We start from the raw sequence: 15,113 nt of genomic DNA, 5'->3' as shown, positions 1-15,113 counted from the left end.
TTTCTGCTTCATTAGCTAATAATTATTTAGAAGGGAAAAAGTGACCAAACAAAATTTTACTAAGAAACTGAATAATCAAAAAGATACAGGATTGTCCGTTGCACTGTTAATTTCGATCGTGATTATGTCCTTTACAAAAGCTATCGTGTCATTCACCACACCGTGGACCTAAAAGAAACAATAGCAATTAGCCACAGGTCATGTCTATTTATAGTTCATCCTCAAGACACAGATCCATCCAATTCTACTTTCTGAGAGCACACTTCTGCCTTGACCTCACTCCCAGAGTTGGCACTCACACAGGGATACAGACTTTGATTTGATGTGATAACCAGAGAAATTGCTATTGTGGAATGCTAGATATATTGTATTCATTAAAGATTTGACTTACTATTATTATGACATTATAATATGATAATGACAACATAAATGTATAATCCTTTGTGTGTTTGGGTTGACGTCCCCTTGATCCTCAGCCACATGTACAACCTCTATCTGGTCAAGAAAGTACTCAAAGTTTAGCTAATTGGTCAATGTACATTAGGTATTATTAAAGAATTATAATTAAACTTAGGAAACCCCAGTTCTTTAGATTTTACACGGCAAAGCTCCCACCAATTTCAATAGTTTTGCTTATGTTAATATGGATTGAGTTCACTGAAAGTTAAAAATCCCTCCTGTGTACAAGATCCAGAAACTACTTATGTCTCACTTAAGCCCTATTTTGGGAAATAATGTAATAGCATTATTTTAAAGGAGACAACCAACATTTGACTGACATTACACTGGGACTGGGATTCCACAGCCACTAGTCTATCCCTATCTGAGGGAGTGGGAAACTCATTTTACCTGAGGGCAACAGCGCAGTGTATATGCATCCTGAACTCTGTCACAAAATCTGTGACTCTCTGCAAAACAAAAGGAAGGTTCTTATAGAAAAGACCACACGTCACTGTTTCAATTTCCTGTCTGTCCTGGAAATCAAATAGGTGACTTGCATGGCAGGAAGCAAAGATGTTTCACCTGCTATTTCTGATGGATGATGGTCAGAGTCTAAAAGTGACCTAAATCGGAATGCCACTTCAATCTGCCCCCGATGGGCACGCACTGCATGGATATCTGTTAAAACAAATGAAAGAGCATTACACTTTTGCTTTCCCCTCTCCAAAAGCTAAGAGAAAGTGAACACAGAAAGTTCAATACCAACCAGTGTCAAAGGCTCTAGTTGTACCCTTCAGGACTTCAAGTGTTAGTGCAGCAACTATGTCCGCTTGCCTAGCAATAGCGCTGGCTCGTTCCACTGCTTCACATCCCAGAGAGGAGATCATTTGGGTTCCATTGATAAGAGCCAGACCCTTCAGAGAGATAGCAGGTGTTTATTTTAAGTGAATCTGTTGCAGCCTTACACATGCCGCAGCCATTGTAATTTTCATAATTACATGTGTCAGTTAAAGAAAGACCTTTTCTAAGATTCCTGGATCGTCATTAAATGAATCATAAAAAGGGCTAGAGATGCTATGGTCTCAGCTATTTGGTTATTTTTTGATACAGACAAGCCACCAGTTACTTTGAAGTTGTTACATCCCCATGTCTCCGAACTGGGAGTTGTTTTCCAATAGATAGTTTCACTAGCAAGCCAGTTATAGCCATCTGGCTATGACTGCTGATCAGCTCAGGGGGTTTCTGGTATAGGTTTGATGAAACCTAGCAAGCCAGATATACAGCTAAGGCCCTAAGGACTCTTTCTGTCATCCCAACATGCAGATGACTGTCTAAAGTCAATGGGAGTAGTGTGTGTACTAGGACTACAGGAGAAATCACAGGCAACAATCCACTTCAAGATCTCAAAGGGCACGACAAACACTTCCATTTGTCCCCTCTATGGGTCCCAGGACAATTATATTATGCAATGGCGAATACTAAACATTTACATTATTGCAGTAAAAGTGAAGGTAATTTTCCTACAATAAAACAGTATGGTGATGTGACATCATTACTCTAAAGCAAACGTTTACTTTTAATTGTTAGTCTCTATATGTACCTTAGAAATTCTGCCATGTTACATGAGGTTTATTTCACATGACTTCAAACTTCGTTTAAGGGTACAGGATAGCTTTCTTTTTCATTTTCTTTGCAAGAGTAACCCTTCTACTGATTTTTGACAAAATTATTAAATTCAGTTCTAGACATGAAGAAGATGAGGTATGAAAAAAAACCCACCAAAGCAAGGAAACTTAGGGCAGGTTTATACTGCCACTTAAGCTGATCTAACGTATGTTGCTCAGAAGTGTGAAAAAGACCCATTAAACTCTCCCCCCGCCCCGCCCAAGCAGTGCAAGTTTCCCACTGTCCACACCGATGCTATGTCAGCGGAAGACTTGCCATTAGACTTAAGATGGAGATTCTGTTTTAACTCACTTTGGGCCTATTCTAAAGCTCACTGAAGCCAGGGAAATCTTCCCATTGGCTTCAGTAGGCTTTTGATCAGGTATCTTGCTGCATGTACTGTAGTTATGACAATTACTATGGTCCACCATCAAGAGCACTGGAATATCTTACATACTAAGAACCTACATGTCAGTTTATGTGGGTAAGATTTCATCAGCCTGGGTTTTTGTTTAATAAATAGATTAATATGCTTACACAAATAAATATTTATACCATGCTAATGCTAGTTATTGCTTATTAAATATCACAAAATGTGTTTAAGTTATAAAATGTGTTTCTTTCTCTAAACTACCAACACAAAAAGCCTGGTCCCCACAATGCAGGATAAAACCCGTCTGAATTACTGAAGGTTTTACTTAAACAAAACCCATCTCATAAAATAAGGGCTTGTCTGAACACAATACTTCTGGTGACAGCCAGCTGAGATGAGCCCTGAGCACTGAAATGTAGAACAGAGAGCTGACAGGTCAGTTCTGCAGTAATTAGTGAAGCGTGCAACAGCAGGAAGAAGATTATTTGCACTGGTTTAGTTGCCATGGAAGTGGGATGCGTCTACACTGGCACTACACCAATTTAATTTCCACTGATGCAGACTTACTTTAGATAGGAATTGGGGTAATTTCCATTGATGGATGTCCAGGAAATCACTAATGGTAAAAAGTGTGTGTGTGGATGAATGGCAGTTCCCAGTGGAACTTTTATAGACAGGACCTAAGTTTTACCCTGGACTGAAACTTTGTACACAAAGCTTCTATAAATGATTGCGGTTGAACTAAATCATATGTAAGTGGGAGGTGAAATGGAAATGCTGACGTACCCTTTACTGTAGAGCCTCTAATGGGTTCCCTGTAACAGATGTCTAATTACCTTCTGGAACTGGATTTAAAATAATAATTAATTCATGTAAAAGCAGCAAAGAATCCTGTGGCACCTTATAGACTAACAGATGTTTTGGAGCATGAGCTTTCGTGGGTGAATACCCACTTCCTCAGATGCATGTAGTGGAAATTTCCAGGGGCAGGTATATATATGCTAGCAAGCAAGCTAGAGATAACGAGGTCAGTTCAATCAGGGAGGATGAGGCCCTGTTCTAGCAGTTGAGGTGTGAAAACCAAGAGAGGAGAAACTGGTTCTGTAGTTGGCAAGCCATTCACAGTCTTTGTTCAATCCTGAGCTGATGGTGTCAAATTTGCAGATGAACAGAAGCTCAGCAGTTTCTCTTTGAAGTCTGGTCCTGAAGTTTTTTTGCTGCAGGATGGCCACCTTAAGGTCTGCTATAGTGTGGCCAGGGAGGTTGAAGTGCTGTCCTACAGGTTTTTGTATATTGCCATTCCTAATGTCTGATTTGTGTCCATTTATCCATTTTCCGAAAAGGATAAATGGACACAAATCAGACATTAGGAATGGCAATATACAAAAACCTGTAGGACAGCACTTCAACCTCCCTGGCCACACTATAGCAGACCTTAAGGTGGCCATCCTGCAGCAAAAAAACTTCAGGACCAGACTTCAAAGAGAAACTGCTGAGCTTCTGTTCATCTGCAAATTTGACACCATCAGCTCAGGACTGAACAAAGACTGTGAATGGCTTGCCAACTACAGAACCAGTTTCTCCTCTCTTGGTTTTCACACCTCAACTGCTAGAACAGGGCCTCATCCTCCCTGATTGAACTGACCTCGTTATCTCTAGCTTGCTTGCTAGCATATATATACCTGCCCCTGGAAATTTCCACTACATGCATCTGAGGACATGTGTATTCACCCACGAAAGCTCATGCTCCAAAACGTCTGTTAGTCTATAAGGTGCCACAGGATTCTTTGCTGCTTTTACAGATCCAGACTAACACGGCTACCCCTCTGATAATTAATTCATCTCACTTTTAAAATATGGGCAACATATGCATAAAGTAACTACCAATTGGCTAGCCTTGGTTTTCATTACCTCCTTTGGTTTCAAGATTATCGGTTTCAGGCCATGGGCTTGCAGCACCTGTAAAGCAGTTTATTGAACAGGGCGTTAGTGAAAAATGCCTTTCAATACACTGATTGGACGACTTTGCTGATTGCATACAACCATCTTTTTTGTCTTATGCTAATGAACATTTTGGAATATTCCACAGTAAAGGGAGGTGGGGGAAGCTTTTTATGCACTAACATTTAGAACCCTGTTTTGACCTGGCTGCCTGAACTAATGCATGCTCTGTCCTGTCACATGACACACCTGGCCTTCAAGTCCAATGCTGTCATTCCCCAGGGCCAGCACAGCCTGGGACTAGGAGTGCTTGAGAGGTGGTGCAGTCACAGCCCATTAAGGAGTGGTGGCATTATTCCACACCATGAAGCAAAGACTGTTATGGCAAATGAAGAAGCATTGCTTTGATTCTGATGAGAATCCTACTCAGTCCTCCTCAGCTGGACAGATTGTAAACAGAAAAGAGAGACCTGCTGAGGAAGTGATGACGGGGAGAATCAGGAAGAACAATGGCAGGAAAGAGATGCTTAAGCCCCCACAGGAGCTGCAGAAGACTTTTCCACCAACAGCAAATGCAGTTAGTGAATGGAGGAAGGATGGCTTTTGGTTAGGGCAAGTAACTGGGAATCAGTAGGGTGGGTTCAATTTCCAACTCTGCTACAGACTGCTTGACTTTAATGAGTGTATCATTAAATGAGATTAAAATCCTTAATCTCTTTGTGCCTCAGTGCCCTTCTGTAAAATGGAGATAATTGCACTGCCCTATCTTACAGGGATGCTGAGAGGCTACATACTGGGGAGGTGCTCAGATACTATGTTGAAGGGAGCCATGTCAGTACCTAGGCTGATACTGAGGGGGATTATGGAATCACCATCATTCGAGAGATCCATGGCTGGATCAAAACACTGAATTAATGGAGATGGATAAATTTTAAAAAATAAATCAATTCTGCCATGGTGTAACTGCGTAGACTAAATGATGCCACAAAGAACCCTTTCAACCCAAATTAATCTATTGAAAATGTTATATGTTTAAGTCGTGTTTTCAGGGTTACTGAAATTTATACATCTGCTTCTTGCCGTTATAATACATAACAGAAATCTTAGTAAGTCCTCTCTCCTCAAGAAAGAAAAAACCCTAAAAGTCTCCATTTACTTTTAGCATTTGAAACCACATCATTAATCCTCGGTTTTGTGGGATCATCTCAGGTTTGGTGGGCCAGTTCTGATCAGGCCAATTCTGATGTTTGCAGGACAGAAGGTGCACTAACAAATCTTTGGAGCTGGTACAACATGACATCTTGTCCATCCATCCAGATTTGGGCACTCATCAATGTTGGATCTTGTATCATGTTGCTTTACTGCAAGGTCATCATGTCTATCTAGGCATTATTGATATGCCAGACATGGTGGTATCTAAACCCCAATATCATGGTGCCTGGTGTGTGTATGTTTTGTTCTATTCTCATGCCTCATTTTTCACCATAGTATCTGTCCTATAAGACAAAGTGTTAAAGCAGTGCAGAAACAAATACTTCAATCACCAGAAAGTGACACACAAAATCCAAATGATATAAAATGTTATGAATCCATCGCATAGTTCTGATGAAAATTTTTTCCTTTGTTCTCATAATACACATAGTCTACTCACAGCCAATTGAAGGAGACAGACAAGAAGTCCTAGTAGTCAGACACACTGATCTTACATATTTAGCATCAGCCCAGCCACTCTTTGGGGACCACATCTTCCCTTCTCCTATGAACCCCAAAGCAAGATGAGAAAGAGGGGCCAAGTCTCCACTGGCTCCAACCGTCCCTTTCTCGGGAATATAGGGCAGGCACGATGCTAAGAAGAAAGCAGAAATCAGACTTTGGTTAGACCCTCCATCCATTCTCTCCTTGAAACAGAGACACAGGCAGATGAATCTGCCCTGGTTGTCTTGAAGTGACATACTGGAATGGCAACCAGTGAAATGGAGAAGCATCACCCCCCCTGCAAACTGGCATTTGTTAATTTTTCCTAAATTAGCTCCTGTAGTTTAAAAAAAAAACAATTGTTTTTGGCTGACAATCAAAACAAAACAAACCTGATATGGGATTAAAGTTCTGGTGTAGCTTAGTCCCACAAAGGCCAAGAAACTAAAAGTTAAGGTTGAAATTCCAACTCAGATGTGTCACTACATCTGACAACCATTGGTGGGGGTCACAAGAAAGGCTCCCACTCAGCTCATCATAGCATAGAATAGAATCATAGAAATATAGGGCTGGAAGGGACCTCAAGAAGTCACCAAGTCCTACACTGAGGCAAGACCAAGAAAATCTAAAGGGCTCAGTCCTAAGAGGACCCTTTAAAAGTAAGGAACCCACTGAACTGTTGGCTGCCTTTGAGCAGCTGACTGGAAATCTAAGTTAAACTACAAGCCATCACTTTGGTATCATACATTTGCAGAAATTGCAGTGCCTCAGTAAAACTGGGCTGAGTTTCAGCCTTTGAGGGACACCAAGCTTATGGAAGAGGATGCAGCAGACAGCATCTTTGCTCATCCCAAAGTAGAGTAAGATTTAGCCAGGGCTGGCCTTAGAGGTGGGTGACGTGGCTGACAACCCAGGGCATCGTAGTCAGGGGAACATTGTGGTGAAGAGGCAAGAGGCTCAGGCTTCCCCTCTGTGCCTGCAGGGTGCAGCCTGGAGTGACAAGAGCGCCTGCCTCACTGCTCCTGAGCAGAGGGCCCCTGCTCCCCACCCCACCTGGTTTCCCAGCCCAGCTCCTAATCCTGCCTCCATACTCGGTGAGCCGGCAGGCTCCTCCCACCCCCGCAGTCTCTGGGACTGTCCCAGCCCAGCCATTACTCCTTCCAAGGGCAGCCTGAATGAGAGTGATGCTGCCCAATGGAAATGGAAGCTGTAAGATGCCAGCCTCTTCAGGGTTGGGAGGAGAAGGGAGGGGAAACTGCAGGGAAAGAGACAAGTCAGTCTGGGGGTCCTGACCCCATGTCCCAGCTCTGAGGAGGCCCCTTCCTCTGCTCTCAGGTCCCAGCCTCCCAGCTCCCAGTGGGCCCCTCCTGTGCCCCCATTTTCCAACACCCCCCCATGGCCACCCAGCTCCCCAAGGGCCCCTCACTGTGCCTCCAGGCCCCAGCCTCCCAGCTCTCAGGGGCTCCCCCTTTTTTTAGCTCATTCCAAAGCAAGGTGTCAGTGCAGGGCGTTTGGGATATTTCAGGAGTGAACTTTCCACCATCACCACCCACCCTAGCTAAATCCAGTGCGCTGGAGCATTTGCATTTTAACCTCCCCCACCCATAACCCACCTTCCTTGGGAGCGGGAAGAGGCATTTGAATATTGAGGATGCTCAGTAGTGGGGTGTGGGGAGAGATCTGCCCTTCTGAAGCCCCCATGTCACTGTCCCCCTGCAGGCCCACAAAAATGAGAGTCTGTACTACTCTGGTTCCCTCCCCTCCTTCTGGGTCTCTCAGGTCACCATGCTCCCCTGCCACCACAGCCCTTTGATGCCCTCCTGTCATTGCTCCTCCCCTTGGGCTGCTGACCTGTTGTGGGGAGCCCAGAGAGGCAGCAGGGGCCAGGGCAATGAGGGGGTGGATGGGGAGCCTGGGGAGGCAATGGGCCAGAGATGCCAAAATACAAGTTCAACCAGGGAGATATTTTCCCTAAGGCCAGCCCTGGATTTGTTGATGTTACTGAATATTTAGAGACTCAAGTTTCTCAGATTACATTAAAGCATCATTTCCCAGACCTTTGAACACTGAACCCCATTCATGAAAATGAAAGCAATCACACACACACCCCACTGTCAACACTTCCACGTTTTGTAAAAAGTCCTACCCAAACTCATGTATAGATCATCTGTGCCCTCCATCTCCCCACCAGTTCTGGAGGGTGCACCCCACACTTCAGGAAATGCTTATTTAGTGGCTACTTATGCACCAAGACTGAAATGTTGGCTCCTTCAGCCCATATATACATATATGCTAGGAATGATTGGGCATTTTCATTTAAAGAAAGAAAATCAATGGCACTCTGTGTTCTAGAAAGTACAGTAGAACCTCAGAGTTGCAAACACCTTGGGAATGGAGGTTGTTCGTAACTCTGAAATTTTCATAATGGAACAAAACATTATGGTGGTTCTTTCCAAAGTTTACAACTGAACATTGACTTAATACAGTTTTGAAACTTTACTATGCAGAAGAAAAATGTTGCTTTCCCTTGCTTTTTTTTTTTTTTTTTTTTAAAGTAGTTTATGTTTAACACTGGAATGGGTTACCTAGGGAGGTGGTGGCATTTCCATCCTTAGAGGTTTTTAAGGCCCGGTTTGACAAAGCCCTGGCTGATTTAGTTGGGGATTGGTCCTGCTTTGAGCAGGGGATTGGACTAGATGACCTCCTGAGATTTCTTCCAACCCTAATATTCTATGATTCTATGAACACAGTACTGTACTATATTTGCTGCTGCTGCTTTTTTGTCTCTGCTGCTGCCTGACTGTGTTCTTCCAGTTCCAAATGAGGTGTATGGTGTTCATAACTCTGAGGTTCTACCGTACATTTCTCAGTTAAGTCACTTCAGTCTGGCATAGAAGTTTCAATTAAAAATCATCCTGAAATCCAACAATTATATTTTTAAAAAATGGCTGATAAAAACTTGACCGAACTTTGTATGTCAAATTTTAGCCCTAAGCTGTTGTCTACAGTAGGACTCCATAATTCCTCAGCATAAGGGTTTATAATGCAAAGGTACACAGGCCTGTTAATACAATAACAACTGGATCCACAGCCACTATAATTACATTGGCCACAATTTCCAGAAGTGATTAGTGATTTTCAGTACCTCACTTTTGGATGTCCAAGACAAATTGAAGAGATCTGATTTTTACTACAGTTTCTGGAAGAAAAAACCCAAAACCAAACCAAAACAAAAAAAAAACCCACTCCCACACTCAGCCTCTTTAAGGAGTCAAAAACTGGTCATGTAAAATCTTACTGTTGTCAAAGTTAGACTCAGGACTCACAGTTTGTTAGACACTCCGTTTTATTAGCACAGCGCTCTGCTAATAACACCCAGATAATGTGAGCACCATGCAAGACACAAACTGTCTTATTTATACAGATAAAAGGGCGAGCACTTAACAAGATAACAAAGGAAGCAGAATCTGATAAGTTTACCTGAGCTAGACATGCATATCTTATTTCCTTACTAACTACTACCGATCTTCTGTTAATGTTTCGCCATTAGCACCCTTGTTTATGCCTAATCTCTCTTTTTCTGGCACCTGTATTTTAACATTTCTTGTTTTGTGCACCTGACCTCTGCTGTTGCTTCAGAGGGTCACTGTTAATTTGTTATTTTTTACTACAGCTCTTATCTGCTATTGTTACAAACCAGGTGTGCTGGTTTAGATTCTTAGAACTTTACATATTTTTACAGACAAATAGATACATACACATTTTTTTCTTTACATTCCTTTACACTGTTTTGTTTGTACATAGCTGCACATATATTTGGATTATTTACATGCATTTTTTTGGAAAAGGGCCCATTTTTCCTTCAGCATGGCTGCAAAGAAACCAAGAATTCTCTCTCTTTGACATGGTCCTTTTTAACATTTTTACAAAGTTTAACTGCTTAATTTTTTCCAGCCTTTGTAGAGTTAACTTTTTACTTTCTTTTTTTAAATCACTTGTTTATTTCCCAAAATGACACCTTTATGAACTCAAATTTAACTATTTTAAGTATTGTTCCAGGGGTTTATGCCTGCACTTACTGCTTTTCTTACTCCTGACACTATGCCCTTAGGGCTTCCAACCTGTTTTTCAGTTTTTTTTATCTGTTGCTTGCCTGCTTGTCTGGGCCTGATCCTGCTTTTTTCCAATGAACTGTTTGTGAGTGCTGTTGTGGTCACTTCACAATTTTGAAATATTTGAGAGAGGCAAGTTTTGATTCTGTCCACCTACGATTTGCCTTTTCCCACCACTGCATGAAACAATTAACCTCTCCTTTAGCCAATTTAGTTTTAGGTTGGCCAAGTTTGTCCTTTAAGATGTTCACTCGGTCTTTGTTCCAAGATTTTAACAGTGGCCACTGAGTTTTGGGATCCCCCTGAGTTAGCCTGAACCATTTTTCCAGAAATTTACAGGAGTCTGAACCCTTTTTACAGGAGTCTGGACCCATTCTAAATACATAAAATGAGCCGGCATTCATTTAGGGAACTGTCCCGACTTAGACGTCTGGTTACCCATACAGGAGGACTTCACATACCAATCACACAAGAAGGAAATTCGGGTTTGTCAGAGCGATGCCCGGTGCAACACACAAAAGGAGCCCACAGGCTACTGCCTCAATCGCCCTTGCTTTCACACCAGTGGTTTTACCCAAAGTGCGGTGTGGCTGCAATTGTGCAGATTCCACTCACTCAGACCACGAGGACAGGAACCCCTTGGTTGGCTGATCCCTGGACGGAGACGACACCCAGACTCAAACACTTCACAAGAGGACGGATAGACATAGAGACAGGACAGTCCTCAGTTTGGACAAAACACAGAAATAATTACCTGACCAGATTCCTGATGTCAGATCCTGGGATCCCTACCAGAACAGAGTGGGAACCAACAGATTCAATGGCGTAGACATCACTGTGGTTGTGTGCCTTTCCGTTCTGGTGGAGGACCGCTTGGGCCAAATGCCCAGGTGCCGGCTACCACAGTCATCCTACAAAAATGGTCAGGAATCACACAGCCCCAGTGAAGACGGTTGCCATCTTGATGGAACCTCCAAATTGTCAAAGTTAGACTCAGGACTCACAGTTTGTCAGACCACTCTGTTTTATTAGCACAGTGCTCTGCTAATAACACCCTGAGCTAGGAATGCATATCTTATTTCCTTACTAACTATTACTGATCTTCTGTTAATGTTTCGCCGTTAGCACCCATGTTTATGCCTAATGTTTCTTTTCCTGGCACCTGTATTTTAACATTTCTTATTTCTGCTTAAAGGTACATACAACATTTCTTTAATTCATTTTTATTTTTACAATATAATTTATTTTACTTTTACACTGGCCACTAACACTGGAATACTATATTACCAGTGGTACATGGTTTACACTACACTCCTGGCTTCTTCTCCAATGTTTACAATAGATTTGAACTTTTCAGTCTGAAAAAAAGGTTCCACTGCTCTAGTAAAAAAAATAGGTGAAAACTAAGTTAGAAGAACCACCATTTTGAAGCCATGGATACCTGGAACTATTCTCCTATTTTGGGAGGAAGAGTAACCACTGCAAAGCCTTAGAATCCAACAGGAAGATAAGGAGGTGTTAGTACCATTATAGAAGGCACTGGTGAGACCTCATCTGGAATACTGTGTGCAGGTCTGGTCTCCCATGTTTAAGAAGGATGAATTCAAACTGTAACAGGTTCAGAGACGGGCTACTAGGATGATTCAAGGAATGGAAAACCTGCCTTATGAAAGGAGACTCAAAGAGCTTGGCTTGTTTAGCCTAGCCAAAAGAAGGCTGAGGGGGGATATGCTTGCTCTTTATAAATATATCAGAGGGATTACTATTAGGGAGGGAGAGGAATTATTTAAGCTTAGTACCAATGTAGACACAAGAACAAATGGGTATAAACTAGACACTAGGAAGTTTAGACTTGAAATTAGATGAAGGTTTCTAACCATTAGAGGAGTGAAGTTCTGGAACAGTCTTCCAAGGGGAGGAGTGGGAGCAAAAGACATATCTGGCTTTAAGACTAAGCTTGATAAGTTTATAGAAGGGATGGTACGATGGGATAGCTTAACTTTGGCAATTGATCTTTGATTATCAGCAGATAAGTATGCCCAGTGGTCTGTGATGGGATGTTAGATGGGATGGGATTTGAGTTACTGCAGAGAATTCTTTCCTGAGTGCTGGCTGGTGAGTCTTGCCCACATGCTCAGGGTTTAGCTGATTGCCATATTTGGGGTCGGGAAGGAATTTTCCTCTGGGGCAGATTGGCAGAGGCCCTGGAGGTTTTTCGTCTTCCTCTGCAGCGTGGGGCATGGGTCACTTGCTGGTGGATTCTCTGCAGCTTGAGGTCTTCAAACCACAATTTGAAGACTTAAATAACTCGGACATAGGTTAGGAGTTTGTTATAGAAGTGGATGGGTAGGGTTTTGTGGCCTGCTTTGTGCAGGAGGTCAGACTAGATGATCATATTGGTCTCTTCTGACCCTAAAGTCTATGAGTCTATGAGGAAGCCAAAGCCACCCTGAAGACCTTACTGGTTTTTCCTGCTTTGCAGACCCCCTTCTCCATGGCAGCATGGCTCCCTTATGTGACAAGCTGCCATTGGATGTAGAGTTGGTTGAAAAATTTTTTTGGTAAAGAGTAAATTTACCAAAAAATGCATTTTTCAGGGCACCAAAATGATGTGCAAATTCAGGGCAAATTTGGCAGTTAGTTTCAGCTGAAAAAAACCTGAAAATGAAAATTTTGGAAATGTCAAATCAGTTTATTGAGGAAAAAATTGAAATCAGCCATTTTGAAACTATCGAATCAAAATGACATTTTCAAAATGAAATGTCAAAGCCAGGGTTTTTCAAACAGGGGTCGCTGCTTGTGTAGGGAAAGCCTCTGGCGGGCCGGGCCAGTGTGTTTACCTGCCCCGTCCGCAGCTCCGGCCAATCGTGGCTCCTGCTGGCCACAGTTTGCTGCTCTGGGCCAATGGGAGCTGCTGGAAGCAGCAGCCAGTAAGTCCCTCGGCCCGTGCCACTGGCCACCCCTTTTGGCAGCTCCCATTGGCCCGGAGCAGCGATCCGCGGCCAGCAGAAGCCGCGATTGGCCAGACCTGTGGACGGAGCAGGTAAACACACCAGCCCGGCCCACCAGGGGCCTTCCCTACACAAGCGGCAACCCCTGTTTGAGAAATCCTGGTCAAAGCAAAATAAAAAAATTCAAATGTCATTTCAATTCAACATGAGAAATGTTTCATCCCAAGTGATATTTTGGGGGATTTTCATTTTCGTGAGACAAAATTAAAAAAAGTTTGGATTTCATAGAATCATAGAATATCAGGGTTGGAAGGGACCTCAGGAGGTCATCTAGTCCAACCCCCTGCTCAAAGCAGGACCAATTCCCAACTAAATCATCCCAGCCAGGGCTTTGTCAAGCCTGACCTTAAAAACCTCTAAGGAAGGAGATTCCACCATCTTCCTAGGTAACCCATTCCAGTGCTTCACCACTCTGAGTGAAAAAGTTTTTCCTAATATCCAACCTAAACCTCCCACACTGCAACTTGAGACCATTACTCCTTGTTCTGTCATCGGGTACCACTGAGAACAGTCTAGATCCATTCTCTTTGGAACCCCCTTTCAGGTAGTTGAAAGAAGCTATCAAATCCCCCCTCATCCTTCTCTTCTGCAGACTAAACAATTCCAGTTACCTCAGCCTCTCCTCATAAGTCATGTGCTCCAGCCCCCTAATCAGGAGGTGCTGTTGTCATCATGAACAGGTCTGACTACCAAAAGGAGGCTGCCAGACAACTCTCCAATACCAAATTCTACAGGTCATTTCCCTCAGATCCCACTGAGGAATACACTAAGAAACTGCACCATCTACTCAGAACACTACCTACACTTACACTGGAACAAATCAACATACCCTTAGAGCCCCAACCAGGGTTATTCTATCTACTACCCAAGATCCACAAACCTGGAAATCCTGGAGACCCCATCATCTCGGGCATTGGCACTCTCACTGAAGGACTGTCTGGATATGTGGACTCTCTACTCAGACCCTATGCCACCAGCACTCTCAGCTGTTTCTGTGACACCACTGATTTCCTGAGGAAACTACAATGCATTGGTGACCTTCCAGAAAACACCATCCTAGCCACCATGGATGTAGAGGCTCTCTACACAAACATCCCACACACAGATGGAATACAAGCTGTCAGGAACAGTATCCCTGATGATGCCACAGCACAACTGGCTGCTGAGCTCTGTGCCCTTATCCTCACACACAACTATTTCAAATTTGATGACAATATATATCTCCAAATCAGTGGCACCGCTGTGGGCACCCGCATGGCCTCACAATATGCCAATATTTTTATGGCTGACCTGGAACAACGCTTCCTCAGATCTCATCCACTCATGCCCCTTCTCTACTTATGCTATGTTGATGACATCATCATCATCATCATCTGGACCCATGGGAAGGAGACTCTGGAAAAATTCCACCACGATTTCAACAGCTTACACCCCACCATCAGCCTCAGCCTGGACCAATCTACACGGGAGGTCCACTTCCTAGACACCACGATGCAAATAATTGATGGTCACATTAACACCACCCTATACCGAAAATCTACTGACCGCTATGCCTACCTTCATGCCTCCAGCTTCCATCCCGGGCACATCAGACGATCCATTGTCTGCAGCCAAGCACTGAGGTACAACCGCATCTGCTTTAATCCCTCAGACATAGACCAACACCTACAAAATCTCCACCAAGCATTCTCAAAACTACAATACCCGCATGAGAAAATAAGGAAACAGATCAACAGAGCCAGATATGTACCCAGAAGCCTCCTACTGCAAGACAAACCCAAGAAAGAAACCAACAGGACTCCACTGGCCATCACATACAGTCCCCAGCTAAAACCCCTCCAACGCATCATCAGGGATCTACAACCCATCCTGGAC

The 15,113-nt window shown here is 43.2% G+C and overlaps 1 protein-coding gene across 1 annotated transcript in view; it reads right to left on the bottom strand.

The window, feature by feature from the left end:
• HAL (histidine ammonia-lyase) overlaps window positions 1–15,113 on the bottom strand; it is a 32,398-nt gene that overhangs the window by 9,104 nt on the left and 8,181 nt on the right. Inside the window, exons 9-14 of the mRNA XM_030548512.1 lie at window positions 6,127–6,266; window positions 4,391–4,438; window positions 1,208–1,355; window positions 1,024–1,119; window positions 850–908; window positions 88–168 (exon numbers count right to left, since the gene is read on the bottom strand). Coding sequence (XP_030404372.1) covers window positions 88–168; window positions 850–908; window positions 1,024–1,119; window positions 1,208–1,355; window positions 4,391–4,438; window positions 6,127–6,266 — 572 coding nt within the window. The remainder of the gene's footprint in view (window positions 1–87; window positions 169–849; window positions 909–1,023; window positions 1,120–1,207; window positions 1,356–4,390; window positions 4,439–6,126; window positions 6,267–15,113) is intronic.

This window comes from Gopherus evgoodei, chromosome 1 (genome assembly GCF_007399415.2).
Source record: "Gopherus evgoodei ecotype Sinaloan lineage chromosome 1, rGopEvg1_v1.p, whole genome shotgun sequence".
NCBI lineage: Eukaryota > Metazoa > Chordata > Testudines > Testudinidae > Gopherus > Gopherus evgoodei.
Note: the sequence above shows the minus strand (reverse complement) of the source record. Positions and strands in the feature narration are given on the sequence as shown.